Genomic DNA, 19,412 nt, shown 5'->3' on the forward strand with positions numbered 1-19,412 from the left:
AAGACATTGGACTGGGAATAAGCATTCTTGAGTGTCACATCCACTATACCACTTATGAACTGTTTGGGCAATTCACTGAACCTCATTCACATGACTTCAGCTTTCTTGAGTATTTAATATGAACAATACTTTGCTCATATGCATCATTCAAGAAGTAATTATTTAGGGCCTACTTAGTCCAGACATGAACTTGGACACTGGAGACACCCATCTAAATGAGGCTTTGTCTCTGCCCTTGAAAGATTTATAGTTTAGAAGGGGAGAGAGGCATTTGAATTGGAAAATGAGTAGTAAGTACCAAGTGGGAGGAGGCCCCAGTGACCTTCCTGTAAAGTAAACATTCCCTAGCATAACTGATAAAATATATCCCTTGAACTTAAACTCTGGACAAAACAGATACTAATATGAGTCAGCTAACATAGACTCAAAACATATGCAAAGCAAAAAGTGAGATTAAGATTCTTTGTTTATAACTACTAGAAGGCTATCCCATGGATATGTGGCTGCATTTTGGGGATCAATAAAAAATATGAAAAGTTTTGTGGGTGTGTTCAATTTTGGAGTCAGAATTATTACCATTGATTCGACTATCAAAAAGTTGAATGAGTCCAAAATGGATATAAATAGACACACACACACACACACACACACACACACACATGTATATGTGTGTGTGTGCATGCAGAGTCACATATATAATCTTCTACCACCAGTTTACATGCTCCAAATATCTCTGATGTTTCTGAACTTACCATTATAAACTCTTTAAATATAGTACATGTCTATATTATGTAGAGTGGTCAAAGATGTTCTTACAGGTTTCCAGGTAGCTCCCTTTCAAAACAAACTAAAAAGTTAGCTTGTATAATCACTATTTCATTAAAGAGAAGTAAATTCTTATAAATCAGTTACTTAGACTGATATGCTTTATATTATGAAGTTGCTACATATGGAGATGTCTGAGAAGTTTTTATCTTAAAAGGACATATTCAAAGAAAATGTAACTTCTATTCTTTTCTGTAATTGATTTGATCTTGTTTTCCAGCCACTTAATGCTAGATATAAAGAGAGAAGAACATCAAATTTTTCAAATAAATATATCCAATTTCTTTGGGTCTGAAAAAATTGTTACACAAGGTTCAAATATTTTAGTGGGAATAGTGAAATGTGTAGAAATTAAAGTGGCATGATACCTTGGATTTGCTTTAAAATATTTTTTAGAAGAAAAGAGAAGAGAACAGAGAATGGGAGAGAAAAGGGACAGAAGAAAAAGAAATAAAGAGCATTTTTGTCACCAAAACACAGGTGTCATGAAATCAAAGCCAAAATAGAAAAGGGAAAAACTCATTTCGATATGTTTATCATTGAACATGTAGATTGGGGTGAGTTCACCTGTACTGGCCGTCTGATTTATAAATATGGTGAGATCAACAAAAGAACCATCATAAAATATGAGGACACTGTGGAAAAGGGCACCTTCAAATACAGCAGGGTCTTGGATAAATTGAAAGCTGAGCATGAGTGTGGTGTCACCATCGACATTACTCTACAGGACTTCAAGATCAGTAAGCATTATGTGACTATTATCAATTCTTCAGGACACAGAAACTTTATCAGAAACTTGATTACAAGCACTTCCCAGGCTTGCTGTGCTGTCCTGTTGTTGCTACTGGTGTCCCTGAACTTGAAGCTGGTATCTCTAAGAATGGGCAAGTCCATGCATGTGCCTTTCTGGCTTATACACTGAGTGTGAAACAAAATGATTTCCATTGATCTACCCTACAGGCAGATAGGGAAGAAATCATCATGGAAGTCAGCACCTACATTAAGAAAATGAATATAAACCTGACACAGTGGCATTTGAACTAATTTTTGGCTGGAATGATAACAATGTCCTTAAGCCAAGTGCTTGCAGGTCTTAGTTCAAAGAATACAAAGTCACTCATAACCGTAGTGGTGCTGGGGAACCAGGGTGCTGTAAGTTCTGGATTGCATCCTACCATTGCCCATTTGTACCTGCCCCTTCCAGGTGCCTATGAAACAGGTGGTATTGCTACTATAGGGCTGAGTGGACAATGGTGTTTTCAAACACATCATGGTGGTCACCTTTGCTCCAGTCAAGAGCACAACTAAAGTCTATTGAAAGGTATCATGCTGCTCTGAGTGAAACTTTTCCTAGGAATATTGTGAACCCTCATGTCCAGAAGGTGTCTTTTAGGGTTAGGCATAGCTTGGTTGTTAGTAAATTTACCTAGAATGCACAGGCCCTGAGTTCTGTATCCAGATCTTCCAAATGAATAATAATAAAAATAGCAACAATAAGTCTGTCAAAGATATTCATTGGTCCATTGTGTGGTACACATCCATAATCCCAGCAACTCAGGAAGGATCACAAGTTCAAGGCCAGCCTCAATGATCAAGTGAGGCCCTGTCTCGATATAAAATTAAAAAGGGCTGGGGATGGAGCTTAGGAGTAGAGATTCCCTGGGTTCAGTTCTTGGTACCACAAAAGGAAAAAAAAAAAAGTAAAGGGAAAAAAAGATGCTGTGCAGGATTCCTGGTGACAGCAAAAATGAGCCATCAATAGAAGCTGCTGTCTTCTCTGCTTTGGTGATCATCCTACACCATCCAGGCCAAATTTGGGCTGGCTGTAATCACGTACTTGTTTTTCATGCAGCTTACGTAGCTTGCAAGTTTCCTGAGCTGAAAGACAAGCTTGATCACTATTCTGGTAAGAAATTGGAAGATGGCCTTTAGTTCTTCCAACCTCGTGTTATGGCTCTGTTTTAGTCACCCATTTCACTGTTGTGACTAAAGGACCCAACCAAAACAATTGTAGAGGAGGCTATGGTTTCAGAGGTCTCAATCCATTGACAGCAAGCTCCATTCCTCGGGGCTTGTTCGTGAGGTTAAACATGGCAAAAAAGAGTGTGGCAGAGAGAAAGAGCTCACATGGTGATCAAGAAGCAGAAAGAGAGTCTCCACTTGCCAGATTCAAAAATGTACCCGCAAGCCATGCCCCATTCCCACCTCCTCCAGCCACACTCTACCACTGCCGTACCCCTCAGTTAATCCCCATCAGGGGATTAATTCACTGATTGGTTTAAGACTCTTACAACTCAATCATTTCTCCTCTGAACATTCTTGTATTGTCTCACATGTGAGCTTCTGGCAGACACCACATCTAAACCATAACAGGCTCCCAGCAAACAAAGGTATGTTGAGAGTTTCTCTCATTCTCCTCTGGATGGTTTTGCTCTTTGTGATATTAGAGAGTTGCAGTAGAAGTCATCGAAACATGGACAAGAAGGCAACTGCAGCTGAAGGAGTAGTTTTCAAATTTGTTCTCAAGTAGAGAACAAACCAATACAAGTTCCAAATGTGAAAATCACAAAGGATCCTTCTTTCCTGGAGTCTTTTTATGTAGGTACATAGCTATGTAAATTACAAATAAATACATATTGCTTTCATACCAATTTTCCTTTAATATGAGGTAGGGTATCTCTGGCTACATTAAATGTTCTTGAAAACCAAAAATAATACTAGATCTGACAAAGGAATTTGACCTCAATTATTATCCTTATGTGTTTTCTCAAATGAGCAAATTTTCTCTTCCTCGACATGTCTGAATATATGATTCAAAGGCTTCAGAACTAAACAATTTTCATTTACTAAAAATTCTATAGTTAGTGAATATAAACTGTTTCAGTGTGACTTCTGCTTCATCCTTAGAAATGATGTATTTTCCTCTAAGTTTAGCAACTGAGAGTATAAAAGTGCCTTTCCTGTTGTGATATAGTTCTTGGTGGTGTGGGTACATGCTGCCTTTTTCCCCCTATCTTATTTGACTATATCAACAGATCAGGGGTTTGCAAATCTTTCATTTTCTGTGAGCAGCACATTCCAGAGGATTTCTGAAATATTATTCAAGATACACCCAGGAGTCCACTGGTTTAGTGTTTCACAGTCCATCATTCAGTTTCTGAATGTCATCATTATAGTATCTTCAATCCCCTAGATCTGACCAATGTCCACAAATAAGGAAACAACTTTCCCTCTGAATGATCTTAAAAATACATTAATCAGTTTTTCCTTTTAGATCCATTAGACCCTAAGATGGGTCTTCCCTCTGGATCTATGCAGTCCTTTCTTGATCTTCTGGCAGATGTGATCTTTCTTGGGTTAGTCCCTCTCCACTGTTCTTCCTGCCATTTCTACTCTGGGAACAGCAGGTTTCTTCTTCCAATAGTTCAATCTGCAACCTCTGGAGTCAACTTGGACTCTTCTCTTTCTCTCACAACCCACCTCTAGTCCATCAATTTTCCTTTAAATCACCACTCACTACCTTTGCTATTCCCAGCTGGGTCTAAGTCAGCATCTTTGTCACATTAGATTTGTTTCACAACAGACTTCATGCTTCCTTCTTGAACACTCTCCTTCCACTCCAAACACACACAATAAATTATCTATGCCACAGTCAAAGTGACATTGTCAAAATACTTTTCCTTGTGTATGTACCAAACATCTCCCAAGCATTCAGTACATATCAGGAACCACTCAAACACTTTGTAAATATTAATTCTTTTGATGCTTATTCTAACTCATGGAGAAGGTGCCATGTTCATCCCATTTTACAGGAAAGCAAATAGAGGTATAAAGAAGAGAAAAAAAATTGCCCAAAGTCACACAGCTAAGGGGTCAGGGATCTGAGTCTCAGGCAGTCATAATCCCCAGGGCCACTCACTCAGATCCGTCATTTCCCTGCCTGGGAACCCCCATTGTCTTCCCATCTCACCCAGTGTGAAGGCCAGGATTCCCACTGCCAGCAAGCAGTCTCCCATCTCAGGGTATTTGCACAACACTCACCATCTGAAGACATATTTGTCTTGCTTCATTCATCTTGTCTTTCTTCCTTCAGATTCCTGAGCACATACAGCGAGGCTTTCTCTAATTCCCATGCAGGCACTGCCGGGCTTCTCAACTCTTGTCTTCTTTTTCTCCAGAGTGCTATGGCTGCCTAAATATAACGTGTGTATTTGCTGTTGGCTTTTTTTTTCCATCTCCTGCCATGAAAGATATAAGCTCCATGTGGTAAGGGCTTTGTCCCTTGTTTTCTGCTGTTTCTCCAGTGCCTACAGAGTAGTAGGCACTCATTTACCATCTGCTGGACAACGGAATAAAGACAAATGAGTAGCAGACATCACTGGGTAGAAGATGAACGCATATGGGAAAGAGGAAGTGGATAATTTGGACTTGACTTTTTACTACCCACCATATTGACCCCAGTGCTATTTAACCTGACATTTTGGCCCTGCTGTTTGCCTTTTGCTTCAGTGGCACCCACATAAAAAAAGTGACTCAAAGCAAAGAAATTGGATTGCAATACCATAAATCAATCTGGATATAGAATAATCCTAAAATATTCAAAAAGGATTATTCACAGATTTCTCCTGGTTTTAATAAAATTTAAATATAGTTGCTTTAAATATCATGCAACTAATAATATTAATAGAAACAATCAATATACATCTCTACTTAGTGTAAGATTTTTTGTAGATAAACATTGACTAAAACCTACATATTATTATAGAGTTAACAGCCACAGGAACAGAGCAAATGACAATTATACTTTGTTTGAATAACCAATAAAAAATAAAATCAACAGTAGTCAAACCTTTTTACTCACTTAAAAATGCTTGTATAGCTTTTATAGTTCCAAGCACTCTTCAAAGAGATTTTAATAATCTCCAGGGGAGCTGGGGGTATCATTCAATGGTAAAGTTTGTGCTTAGCATGAACCAGGCCCTGAGTTCAATCCCTACTAGCAGTAGTAGTAGTAGTAGTAGTAGTAGTAGTAGTAGTAGTAGTAGTAATAGTAGTAGTAAACAGTTTCCATGGATTTTCATGAAAGTAACCAATCATAGTTAAAATCATTTCTTAAAATAAAAGTAAAGTGTCAAAAGGATGCTATAGAAGATAGTTTCATGGAGTTTGCTTTTTACATGTTGGGTACCCACTGACCTTTCCTGCAGCCTTCACCATCTGGTGTATCATGGTGAAGCCTTCCTTCCTCATCTTTCATAGATGCATGGAGTCACACACCACATCTATCCCTAGGCAGGCTGGCAAGTGCCATTCCTCTGTATGTTCAGAAAGAAAGAGCAACCACTCATGAATAAGCAGTTAATTCAATCAAAATTTATCAACATGCAGCTCCTAGAAAAACATACAAAAACCAGTGCTCTAATTACAAGATTAGAGCAGCAGGAGCTATCTGTAGGGTGGCCAGCCAACATTTTTTGCCTCCATGAATGCTGGCAACATTAATAATAATAATAATAAAATGATAATAAAACCAACATTCACTGGGAACTCCCAAAATGTCAGCTGCTGTGCTTCTGGTGCATTTTCTCATTTAATCGCCAAATCCTACAAGGTAAGTACTCTGTTGCTTCTTTTACAGAAAAGATAATTGAAGAAAGAGAAAACAACATGTTGGGTGCTCTTAGATCTAGTAAATGTTGGAGCTGGGATGAGAACCTAAGCATTCTGACCGACAGCCCCACATAGAACTGCTCCCCTATTTGCTTCCCTTCTGAATTGCACAAGATTTGGAGTTTTGAGAGCTTTCTCTCTGGATATTGTAGGCTTTGGGACAGTATTCCTCAGCGGATCTTGAGCACAAAATAGAATCTGACCCTGGTGGTTTAGCTGTAACTGAAAAGACAACTTGCTCAAAATCTTCTCATAAAGCTTGTTGCCAAGATCATTGAGAACAGCCTGTGCTCTTCCAGATGATGGTGATAAGAAGTCTGATGTTGCTGAGAGCTGCAGTCCTGCCAGGCAGCATGCCTCCTGGAGAGGGGCCTTTCTTCTGGCCTCCAGGAGAGCTGGAGCTACAGCTTCATGGGGAGGGGCCGTTCTGACTACTGGGAAACCAAATCCTAGGGATTCATGCAGCTGGGAGCCCCATCAACAGGAAATGGTCAACAGTTTGCCCTAAAATCCACTCAGTTTACAAAGGAGCTCCGCTGAGCTCTATCTGGAGAAGCAGGCGACAACTCAGTTGAAGGCTAAAAGACCCCTTCCATTCTAACTCAGGAGCAACTGAAGAAAAAGGCAGTCTCTGCCCAAAGAGGTTATGCTGAAATTATTCACCTGCACCTGGAAATCCACACTTGCCATGCCAAAGAAAGTGTGATGTTTATAATGCCCAATATTGAGCAGATCCCTAGTCATCACTTCAAACACACACACACACACACACACACACACACACACACACACACACTCCATGTCTTCCTTGTGTCTTCCATGACTTCAAGTCCATTTGCTTGCACCCTTGAGCCCTGTGTCTCTCTCTTCCCCTCCCCATCCTTCTCCCTCTCCCTCTCCCTCTCTCCCTCTCCTCCCTCTCCCTCTCCCCCTCCCTCTCCCTCTCTTTGTCCCTTCCTTGTCTCCCTCCCCCTCCATCCCCTTTGGGTCCTTTCACTACTGGGATGCACCAAGCTTTATGAAGAGGTGCTCAGGGATCTTATTTCATGTTCTTTATCATTCCATGGCTGGTCTGCTGTTTTAGCCCCAAGATAATCAAAGGCATTCTGGCAGGTTTCTATTTTCCCCTGCCTATACCATGGAGCCCTAAGATGAGAACAAATCAATTATTTTCTGTTTGGGAGGCTCGGAGGGTAGAAACAGATAGGCAGGATTTAACTCTTATACTACCATAGGTTCTGTTAATTTTGGTAAAATTTCCATACCTCGTTACCTTCAAAGTTTTATATTCTGATACCATAGCCGAGCTTTTGAACTTTAAAACACATAATCTGTCTCAAGTATTTGGCTTTTGGGGTTTCTGCTTTTGGTATGAATTAAATCAGTTAATCATTCATCAAGCCAATTGATGTCTCCTTTCCAAGCTGTGCCTACCCTCTCTCTCAGAGCAATGCATGAAGAAAATTATATGGTGAGGAAAAGATAAAGCTCACAGCTGCCCAGCAGGGGAGCAGGAAAGCAAGGCAAGAACTCTGGCATGTATCTCAAAATAGTATTTGCTAAATTTGCTTTTGGGAATGCTGAGTGTTTTCTTCTATTTTGAGGTTGCTCTAGTAACTGTAATAGCTAAATTTATGCAGCATTTACTATGTACCAGCACTTTAGATGACTTTATCCTCTTACAACACCATGAGTTGGCACTCTTATCTCCTTTCACAGATAAGGAAAGGGAGTCTTAGAGACTTACTAGTACAGTTCCCAAAGGTAAGTAGGTGGTAGAACCAGGCACTACATTAGCCTCTGGTTTACAAAGACTAATGATACAAGATGATTTCACTGACTGGAGCAGATCAAGCATCTAGGTGGGTCCTGGCAGCTGACTTGGCTGAAGACTGTGATTGAGGCTTACACACAAAGGAGGGGCATTGAACTCATAATTATGAAAGACTTCTTTCACAGATCCACACCTGAGTTGATTTATAAAGGCTAAGCAAGAAAGTTAGATAGGGAAAGAATGAAAAGAAACAAGAAGGGTATTTCGGTCCCAAGGTAGAAAGCATCAATAAAAGCACAAAGGCAAGCCAAAATGGAAAGGTTTTTCTCTCTGTTTTTCCGACTATCTACAAGTGACTCAAAAGCTTAATGCCCCATAATAATAGTGATTTTGCTCATGAACCTGAAATTTGGACACAACTTGGTAAACTAGATCATCTATGCTTTGGTTGGCATCATCTGGGATAGCTTTAAGGCTGGGGGTAAGAATCCACTGAAAACCCTATACATGTGAGCTGATATTGGCAACACCCTGAGACCTTAGTTGATCTGTAGCTGATAAATCTTCTTCTGGCCTGTCCATGTAGCTTGGGCTTCCTCACATCATGGTGGCTGGGTTCCAAGGGTGAGCATCCTGAGAAAGAGTAAACCAGGTAAGAGCCATAATACATTTTGACTTAGCTTTGTATGTCATGAAATGACACTTTCACCACATTCTGTTTGTTTAGATGGCCACAAAATGCCACCCAATTTCAAGTGGGGGAGGAAAGACCTCATGCCCTGCGGAAATATGACAATGTTTTAAAAGAGCCTGTGGTAGAACATGGAACTGGAACAATAGTTTTTTGATTATTTTTGAAACATATAACATAACTCTAAACATGAAAATGCAAAAAGAGCCATTTCTCATAACTACATTGTCTGTGCTGATGTAGTCACACTATTAGCTGCATGAGATCTTCAATTGACTCATTGCTCACTAGAAGGTGGTTACCAGCACAAAGACAAGAAAGGAATGTTGTTCACAAGATTCAACATGAGTTCAACCCAAACAGTAGGCAGGGTATAGGGAGATGCTATCATCACTGTACAAAATTCTTTTTGTGCTATCTTGGCCACATAGCAAACAACACATTCATAGTCTACAGCAAAGACTTAACTAGAAATTTCACCCAAAGACATGAATCCGATCCCTACAACTGAAAGAGTATTTCAGGCTGCCATAGGGACTTCTTTTTCTATATGTCCATGAGCTTTGACCAAGAACCTCTGATGATTTTACAGAGCCATTTCAAGAAAGGTTCTTTTTTGTGTGGGGAAATATCCTCAGACTAGCTTGAATTCCTTCAGCTTCAATTATCCAGGTATGACAATCGTAACTCCATGACATTTAATTGTAACTGACTGTAAGACGCTACTGTTTCACCTCCTACAAGGACCAGAATGGGAGTAGCTCAGCGCTGCGCATTCTGCTAATGAACACATAGGTGCTTCTCTTGGGCAACTTGGAGCAACATTAACATGACAGGAACCCTCTCAGCTAGAGTTATTTTCCTTTGAGTTTTCAGCTACTTCACCATCTCCTCTCCTCTTCAATGGATCATCAGAGACACAGAGTAGAAAAACAATGATTCTCTTCTGTCTCTCATAGTGATGAGAAAGAAGCAATGGAGAGCAAATACGAATGTGAACCCTGTTACCACAGAAGATGTAGTAGGAGTGATAGAGGTTAATTGATCACCTAAATATAGATAACATTGAAAAGGGTTAAGTCCTATGAAAGAAAAGCACCTGATTCTATGAGAATGCTGTGACTTACATTTGCTGCCCCTTCAGGTTTCAGGAGTTGCATCTTTGGTCAGTAGAGTAGCAGTTGATGTGGAACTTTACCAGGTGGAACCCAGTGGGAGGTCCTTTGGTGAACTAAGGGTCCTCCCCTCTCCCCAACAGCCCTGGGTAGTTCTTGAGAGAAGGTTGTCATGAACGCCTGACCTGGCTCTACCCAGCCTCTCTCTGACTTCCTCTGCTTGAGCTGTGATCACTCCCTCAAGCATGTGTTCCCACCACTGCCATCTTGCCACGATGTGACCGAGGCAAGAGGGCCCTCACCAGAGCTGAGCCAATGCCAGCTCCGTGTCCTCGAACTCCAAAACTGGGAGCTAAAAGCTACTTTTTTTCTCCATAAGTAGCTGTTGTGGTTTGAATATGAGGTGTCCCACGAGATCTCCTGTTAATGCAGGAATATTCCGAGGTAAAATGATCAGATGAAGAAAGCCATTACCTAATCAGTCCAATTTAGTTTGAGTCACTGGGTATAAGTAACTGTAAGCAGATGGGGCACGGCTGGAGGAGGCAGGTCACTGGAGGAGTGCTCCCCCAAAGGCACATCTTCTCTGCAGCTCTTTACCCTCCTCTCTGCTTCCTGACCCCATCATAAGCTGAGCAGCTTTCCTCTGCTGGGCTTCCCCCATGATGTGCTAACTCACCAAGGGTCAGCCATCTACGGACTGAGACCCCTGAAACTGGAAACCCCAAATATACTTTTCCTCCTCAAAGTTCTTGAGGGTTATTTTGTTCATAGCAATGCAAAAGCTGACTAAAAGAGCATCCTACTCCAAATATTTCATTATAGTGGCAAAACGGGTTAATAGAGCACATTATAAAGAAGCTGGCATATACATAGGAAGGGCTTCCCTGCGGAAGGGACAGAGTGTGAGTTCGTCTGGGGTCACAGGGAGAGAGGAGAGAGTGAGGAGATTTCTAGACAGAGGATAACATGAGCAAGGATCGGGAAGCAGGGGGTGGCACCGTGAACTCAAAGAACTGAAAACAGGAGAGAGGGCACAACAAACAAGGTGCTTGGAAATGTGGCACCTGGCAATCTGGAGGTCCTTGTCCTGAGAACAATAAAGAGCCATCAATGAGTTTTTTTTTTTTTTCCAAGTACGTCAACTTTTATTGAGAGTTAAAATGATGATTAACAGAACATTAAGTGAAAAGCTCTTAATTTGCTAACTGAAACACATAAAGCCTAATTAATACCATTAATTAGTTTTAAGCCAATAGGTTCTAAAATTCCTTCCTCCAGGAGCATGAGACTGTCAGCTAGAGAACTTTGAACCAGAGTTATATCTCTGCTGCAACAGTGTCACTTGGACACTACAGCTGATCTTTCTTTAGCCAGACAGGTTCTCCCTATTATGATTCCATCTCCAAGACCCTTCCATCTGCCACTAACAGTTAATCATCCTGAAGTGCAATTTCAATCACATCGATGTTCTCAAACACTTCTATAAACAAATCCAGCATAGAAGGTTAGTTTGAAGGTTCTCCTGACTTTTGTGGTCCTCTACAATGCCTCCCACTCTTAGATATGTCTTCCACTTCATCCAAACTACATTTATATCCACCTCTATCCTAAGGTCATGCCTCCTTCTTACATGAATTTGATCTTTTCCTACCCTACTCTTACTTCTTCATTAAAACATCAAACAAGTCTCAATCTGTTGAAGATTCTATAGTCACTGCAGTTTAAATGTGTTTTTCTCTCTGAGACCTTAGAGAGAAACTTTATGCAACTTGTCATAAATTAAGGCACTCTAGTGATGTGCTATTACTGCTCATACAGATTTATCTTGCTTGGGGAAAACACAAGTTTCTTGTGGGCAGGAGCCATGAATTTTACTTCTTTTATATCACTTATATCACTTACAGCTGTCAAAGGTAAACTTCAGAGACCAGGACAGAATCATTCATCAGAAACACCGAGTTAGCAGGAGACTGACCAGTTCTATTTCCTAAGCAACAGTGCCATCTAGTGGTTAGATGTTTGCACGGATTCTAACAGTTGAATAAATGAGGCCATTTATAGAGTTGCAGACGATTTAATGAACCCAGATTATTCCATTAATTATGCTCTCTTATGAAGGGATTTCAAATGTGGATTTGTGTTCTCTGCCGCTCCAGTGGCTTACCCACCCTCCTGTGGTCCAACGGTCCACAAACTCCTGCTTGTGCTTCTTGCAAACCACAACTTCCCTTTCCTGTAGGAAGATCACCAGAAGCTTTTGTGGCAATTATGTGACTTTTAACTTTGTGCTTCCTGTGAAGATAGAAGTTTGTGGGAATAAATATTTATCTTGGAAATAAAATATGTAATTGAGGAAGAAACTTGAGATGGTAAATATGATAGCCAGAGTAGAAGCTCATTTCAAAGCTAAATGTGAGAAAAGCAGGGGTGCAGAGGGAGACTTGGCATTTGAGGGACTTAGGATTAGATGGCAGTTCTTCCCACTAAAGTCATCACGTGGAATTTATGATAGACTAATATCTCTGAGGCTCTGTTTCCTCATCCCAAACAGTGAGGAGATGTACAGCTTCCCAGGCTGCTGTGGCAAGAATTGAATAGAATCCAGTACAATAAAAGTCTGACCTGGAGCAGGCCGTCAATATAGATTGCTATTATTGCTATTTTACATTTTATTAGAGATAATTATTCACATCTTTCCAATCTGATGTTTTAAAAGGCGAAACCCCTTGTTTTTAAACTTGGAATTGTCACTATTTCTGCTCCTGATTTAAATTACCTTATCTCTCCTTGTTTCAGATGTTTATGCCGCAAAATAATGAGTTTGGGGAAACCACCTAAAAATCTCTGAAAATGAAATAGGAATTCTAACCTGTTGTAGACCTCAAAATGTGAATAATAAGGAAGGGTTTAGAAGAACTGGAATAGACTACAAATATCTTTATAGAGCAGCTGTAACATGAGCTTTTAAATGCAAGAAACCTAGATTTGAGGAAGAAGAAAACAAGGCTAAGAAAAAAATAGATAATAAACAGGTTTACACAAGAAAACCCCGTGAAGTGCTGTGTTGATTTGTGTTGCCCCCCTGTGGGTTAAATGTGAATCACAATCACCCTTTCAAAATGTATATAATACCAAACATCTGAATCTTTTAAGTTTTTTCCAAAAGCAAGAGCTTGTTTCCAAAGTTTGCCTTTTTTTTTTTCCTTTTTAACCTGGAACTTAGCAAGCTTCCTTTTCATAGAAGGAATATTAGATACAGATTAAAGTTATTGATGGGTCTCAACTCTATCACTCCACAAATAGCACCACAATAGAGGTAACAAACCATTTTAACAGAATAATTATATTATTCTATGAGAATGTCAAAGAATAATATAATTGGGGAGCTACAAAAATCTTGAGATCGTTATTCTAGATTTCAGCTGAGTATAGTGAAATCACCTTCCCCGGTATCAGCTCCAACAATGAGAGAATGATCCTCTCCCCACCTAAGACCAATTCAGTGATCTTGCTCTCTTGCTGAGTGATATTATAGAAAAAGCAGGGCATGAGGGGGAAGACCTGGATTCTGACTCTCATTTTTCCATTTATTACCCAGGGTTTTATCCAGACACAAATTTCAGGAGATTAAGTCAACACAAGCTTACCTTATGCTCACAGGAATGATCGTGGCAGGTTGGTTGCAGCTGAAGTCCAAGTCCTTTTCATTCTGGGATCCAGGCTGAAGAAGCAATTGCTACTGGGGACATGCTAGTCCAATGATGAGAGAAAACTAATGGACAGATGAGAAACCCTTAATGCCTCTGGGTTGGCAGTGACACGGGCCTGATGCACACATACTGAGCAGCCAACGCAAGTTACAGGGCCACACAGATGGCACAATACATACCCTCCGGTCATGGAGAGGGGCTCTAGATAAGGGCAGGAGGAGCAGCAAATATTTTGAACAAATAATGAATGATGCCGTATTTTGTGAACTTAAGCAGATCATTTAGAATCTCTCATTTAAGACTCAGAGATGATCAGCCTCTCCCGTCTAAGCTCAGGTCTGCAGTAGAGTCAACTATGATGACTTAGGCCACCTCTCCAGGAGATCCTGTCCTTAGTCTTGTGAGGTGCCCTGTGCCTGTATTTTTTAAATGCTCCAGGTTGAAGAGGCTCTCTGATAAAGTTCTGGTCGATGGTCTTCAAACCTGGCCGCATCTCTCATCGGCCTAAAAATCTCTTAGAAAATGCCTCCTTCTAGGCCTCATCCCAAAGATTTCTGATTCAGCAGAGCTGGGATGACGTTCCAGATTCTGTGTTTTAAAAAGTTCCCCAAGAGATTCTGATTCACGACTAAGTAGGGGATCCCTGAACCCTACAGTCCTTTTGGGCAGTGACATTCTACAGCCAAAAGTCAACAACTTCCCTTTTTTGTAGAGAAGAAGGGATTTTTGTTCCATAGCTTGTGAAATTTTGTTTGAAACTTTCTTATCTGTATCCGAAGCTAGTGAAAATTTCACTGGCTGTAATAGAAGGGAGAAATAAAATAGAAAACAGGTACTGACATACTCAACTTGTTTGAGCAATAATGAAAGTTTGACCTGCTAGAGAAAGAGGTAGGTGATAGAAAAGTAAAGGGCAAAGATGCTTACAGTGACTATACCATACAGACCGCAGGTAACAATGACATGGTAATGAGCAATGCTCCTGTTTATTCTGTGATCATGTGTTTAATGTGAAATACCATTTTGAGTCTTCAGGACAGCTTTATGAAGTAGAATATTGTACCCAGATTAATGATGAAGCAGTTCCAGAAAAGTGAAGTCACAGACAGCCAAGAGGTAAAGCAAGATTCAAACTTCCATCTGTCTATCTTTAAAGCTCAAGGTCTCAGCCCAGACATTAGTGCCCCCTGTGCTTTCCATGAAGGTCCATCGTCAAGGTCACAGGAAAAAGAGAAAAGAAAAGGACAATAGTAATGATATTGTCAGCAGCATTTCACTCTTCACAACAACTCCCAGTTGGTGATATGTCACCGTCTCCTCACCCCCATTGCTGTGACCCAGCCAGCTCTGCCCCCTTGCAGACTTCCCTCTCGCTGTCCTCCCTGCAAAGGCAAAATCTGGATCGATGACCACAAATGTCACCACACTTTGTCACTTCTTGTGCATTCACAGCTCATCTACTAGCTAAAACAAACAAAACTTTCATTTAACTAGTAGAGAGGCCAAGCAACATAAAAATTCAGGTGATTTTTCTAAATTAGGGCTCCCCAACCTAGATATTATTGGGCTGGCTAATTCTTTCTTGTAGGGTTCTGCCCTGTGATACATGAAAGAGCATCTGGGGATTCTGCCCAATAGATCCACCTTCCCACACCCTCCTCCTGCCAATCGTAACAACCAAAAACACCTCCAGACATTGTTAAGTGTCCTCCGAAGGACAAAATAATCCTTGGTTGAGAACTACTGGCCTAAAGTGATGTATAAACAAGTAGAAAATGTGATTTTATGACTTTAAACTAAAACTACACACCATTACACCCCTGAAGTCACCTTAGAATCAGGGGCATCTAGGCAATGACTTTATTTTGCTGATGAGCAAACCAAAGCCTAGAGAGGTGATTATGTGAAGTGACTATAACAATTGCATGGCTCAAAATTCCTTAAAACTAATTATAAGCATTCCTAAGATTTTTTTTGAAAAGTCATGCCATTGATATTCATCATTTGGTATGGGCACATCTTGTCTTGTGGTCACACCTATTATCCATCATTTCTCTCAAGAGAATGCTTCTGAAAAATGCCAGCTTCAAAATTATGAATCATTGTCACCCACCTATCTCCAAACTCTTTGAAAAGTCTGTAGAAGTACGGATTGAGTTATTAAATTAGAATATCAATTTCTTTGAATGACCTTTCATAAACTGAGTTATTTTTTTAATCAACTGTTAAATAGACCATTTCATAACAACAAAATAAAATAGCAAAAAAAAAAAAAAAAACTAGTTAGAGAATGTCTTTACAAAATCCAGAGATCTCTATTGGGCTTGTGAACACCAATGTGTTTTAACAGTAGAGAAGTCAGGGTCATTCACAAAGGGGTAAAGTTCCACCTGGAGAGCAGACTTGTGCCAAGAGACGTTATCCTCTTCCCACCGTCATTGCCACGCTCAGGGAGTGCCTACCATGAAAGGTCATCTAGCCACTCTGTGCCCTTAGAATCACTTTTGGCTCTTTGCCAAGGTCAAGATGCATTCTCTTCATTTTAATATCTAATATGGTCTTTATGAGCCTTGGAGCAACTTGGGGGCACTTTCCCTCATTTGCACAGTACCATATCCTCAGTGAATCCCACAAATTAGATGACCCATTAATACTTATTAACTGAAAAGCAGGTGGAAGTTGGGGATCCCTGGTTGAGTTCCAGGATCCCAAGGTCTACCAAGAAGTGTTTAACTCCTCTGGTCAACTGTCAGAGTTCTACCCTGTTGTGTGCCCAGAAGAACCTGTAGGGGAGGCCATCCCAATGCCAAGAGTGCCTTAGGACTTCCGGCAAGTGCCTTCACCCCCCAGAGCTTGGCATCCTCCAGCAGGTAGTGGGAGACGTGGATAGGAGTAACTCCAGCCTCCACGTCTGGCTGTGTCCAAAGCCAGCAGGCTTCTAAGATTTTGTGTTTTACCTAAGCAAGCCTGCATTGAAATTCTGTCACTTATGAGCTTCAAAAGTCCTAGCTAATACACTCTCCTCGGGAATACTCAATTTCCTTGTTGTTGTTTAAAATATTAAAAAGTTGAAGGGTAACCTTGTATAGACTACCAATGCTAAAACATTCCTTGCCATACCAGCGCTACCTTTCGTCTTGAAGCCTTCCAGTCACTCACAAAAGCTTCTGCGGTTCTAGAAGCCAGACTTCCAAAAAAAACATAAAATCACCCTAGGTATCTCAGGAAGCTAAATGGAAAACCACTGATCTGACCAGATGAGGCCATTTGGAAAATGAGATAATTCTGTGCTCAAAGAACTTTCCCTCTAGGCATTCTGTGACTGCCCCTCCAGTGTCTGGAGGAAGGATCATTCCTTACCCTGTGATCACTCCTTACCCTACCGCCATCCTTTTCTCAGGAGTTCTTCAGATAGCTTTAGATCTGTGTGCAAATGTATCTCTTTCATCAAGAAAGCAACAAAATCAAATGTATGAAATATGATATGTCAAGAGCTTTGTAATGTTTTGAACAACTAAGAAAAAAAAGAAAAAAAGAAAGCAACAAAACCTCAGCTAAACCCTCATCCCCAGGACTACATTGGCAAACGTTGAGATGCAGCTCTTGTTCCGATTGACACTTAAGAGTTCCTCCATCCCTGACTCAAGCCATTCCAGTGGTTGGTGTTCCAGGGAGGAAAAGCAGTTACACTTCTCTTTGGCCACACAGGGACTTGGATGCCAAATGTTGCTACAGAGTTTAATGCTTTCTCCCTCAACATTAAAAGTGTCATGATAATATTGAGTCTATTAAGTATTTAAAGCTGCTATTTTAGAATGCTCTTTAACTCTTAGAGAAGTGATAGAACATTAATATGTTACATCAGAATAGAGCTGGTTTGTAAGAAACCACATCCACACATGCAAAAAGTACAATTTATGCAAGTTTGTGCCTTGTTTTTTAGTGATAGTAATTAAAAAAAAAAAAAAAAAAACCTTCCCCTGTATTAACTGTATTTTTAGTTTCTGTATTTTCTGAGTGTCCTGTAGGGGCTCAATTCCTGGGAAACAGGTTCAGGATAGCAAAAGGTGAAAGAAGATGAGAGTCACAGTTGGGATAGTAGACATACTTTATTCAGAGGCAGCAGCAGCCCCCTGAGCCTTTCCTTAGGCCTTTTTATATGCAGGCCAAACAAAGCAGGCACATTGTCAACAGGTTATATAATTGGGCACCTGCTCACAAGCAAATGTTTATGACTTTGAATACATTTGCTGAATCAGGGTGTTTATGACTTTCACTATGTACTAAAAACATAGCTGGCTAGAAATTTTGGCCAGGGAGCTTAACTAATAGCAACTTGGGCCTGCCCTAAACTGCGGCTTTGACATCTTGGGAACTTGCTGACGCTGAAGGGACTGCCTTTACCAGGGTAGGCTAATTCCCAGAGATTGGAAACAACTCACTCCTCAGGAAACACAGCTTTGTATTCAAGCCAGGCACTCCAAAGCCCATGTGCTTAACCACCTTCTTAACCAGGTGCTTACCCTATTCCCCTTCCCTAATCACCTAGGGCCAGGTGCCAGACCTCTAGAACAATCCTATACCTCAGAGCCCACTGAAATTGTTCAGATTAGCCATTCCTACACCTGCTTACCCTGCCTGTCTTGCCTTGCTTTCCTTTTCTTTTTTATTTATATATGACAGCGGAATGCATTACGATTCTTATTACACATATAGAGCACAATTTTTCATATCTCTGGTTGTATACAAAGCATATTCACACCAATCCATGTCTTCATACATGTACTTGGATAATGATGTTCATCACATCCCACCATCATTTATAACCCCCTGCCTCCTCCCTTCCCCGCCCACCCCTCTGCCCTATCTAGACTTTGTCTATTCCCCCACCATGCTCCCTTTCCCTATCCCACTATGAATCAGCCTCCTTATATCAGAGAAAACATTTGGCATTTGGGTTTTTGGAATTGGCTAACTTCACTTAGCACTATCTTCTCTGACTCCATCCACTTACCTGTAAGTGCCATGATTTTATTCTCTTTTATTTCTGAGTGATATCCATTGTGTATATATTCTACATTATTTTTATCCATTCATCTATTGAAGGGCATCTAGGTTGGTTCCACAGTTTAGCTTTTTTGAATTGTGCTGCTATAAACATTGATATGGCTATGTCCCTATAGTATGCTATTTTTAAATCCTTTCTTAAGGAAACCACAATAAAGGTTCTTGTCTAAGTTTTCCACATTTCCTCTGCCTTTAACTAACCATGCAGCTGCCCAGCACAGCTCTGTTTCTAAAGATCTTTCAGTATAAACTTCCGTATTCATGACAGTCATTTTGTGTCTGTGTCCCTTACCATACCTACTTATAATAAATACTGGGTTCATTTTAAAATATCCCCTAATCCTATTATTTACTTAGTAAAACAATAGTTTCTATTAGTAAGTATATTACTACTCTAATATTTTTGACAATATTGAAAGGTATTCTCAAGACAAAATACATCTTTCTTTAAGTAGCTCTTCAGGAGAGGAGGAAAACAACTCCATTGAGACATCTTTTTTAAAATGAACCACTTTCATATTCTTGTGGAAAGACTTAGTAATAATCAAAGTTTAATC

General features: G+C 40.3%; 1 protein-coding gene across 1 annotated transcript in view; it reads left to right on the forward strand.

Annotated features, from left to right (window-relative positions):
• Nucleotides 1-1,354: 1,354 nt before the first annotated feature.
• Nucleotides 1,355-19,412, forward strand: part of Abcb5 (ATP binding cassette subfamily B member 5) — a 153,454-nt gene continuing 135,396 nt past the window's right edge. Inside the window, exons 1-3 of the mRNA XM_077109974.1 lie at nucleotides 1,355-1,565; nucleotides 2,678-2,731; nucleotides 4,100-4,181. Of these exons, the coding sequence (XP_076966089.1) occupies nucleotides 1,355-1,565; nucleotides 2,678-2,731; nucleotides 4,100-4,181 (347 nt within the window). The remainder of the gene's footprint in view (nucleotides 1,566-2,677; nucleotides 2,732-4,099; nucleotides 4,182-19,412) is intronic.

This window comes from Callospermophilus lateralis, chromosome 1, assembly GCF_048772815.1.
Source record: "Callospermophilus lateralis isolate mCalLat2 chromosome 1, mCalLat2.hap1, whole genome shotgun sequence".
Lineage (NCBI taxonomy): Eukaryota > Metazoa > Chordata > Mammalia > Rodentia > Sciuridae > Callospermophilus > Callospermophilus lateralis.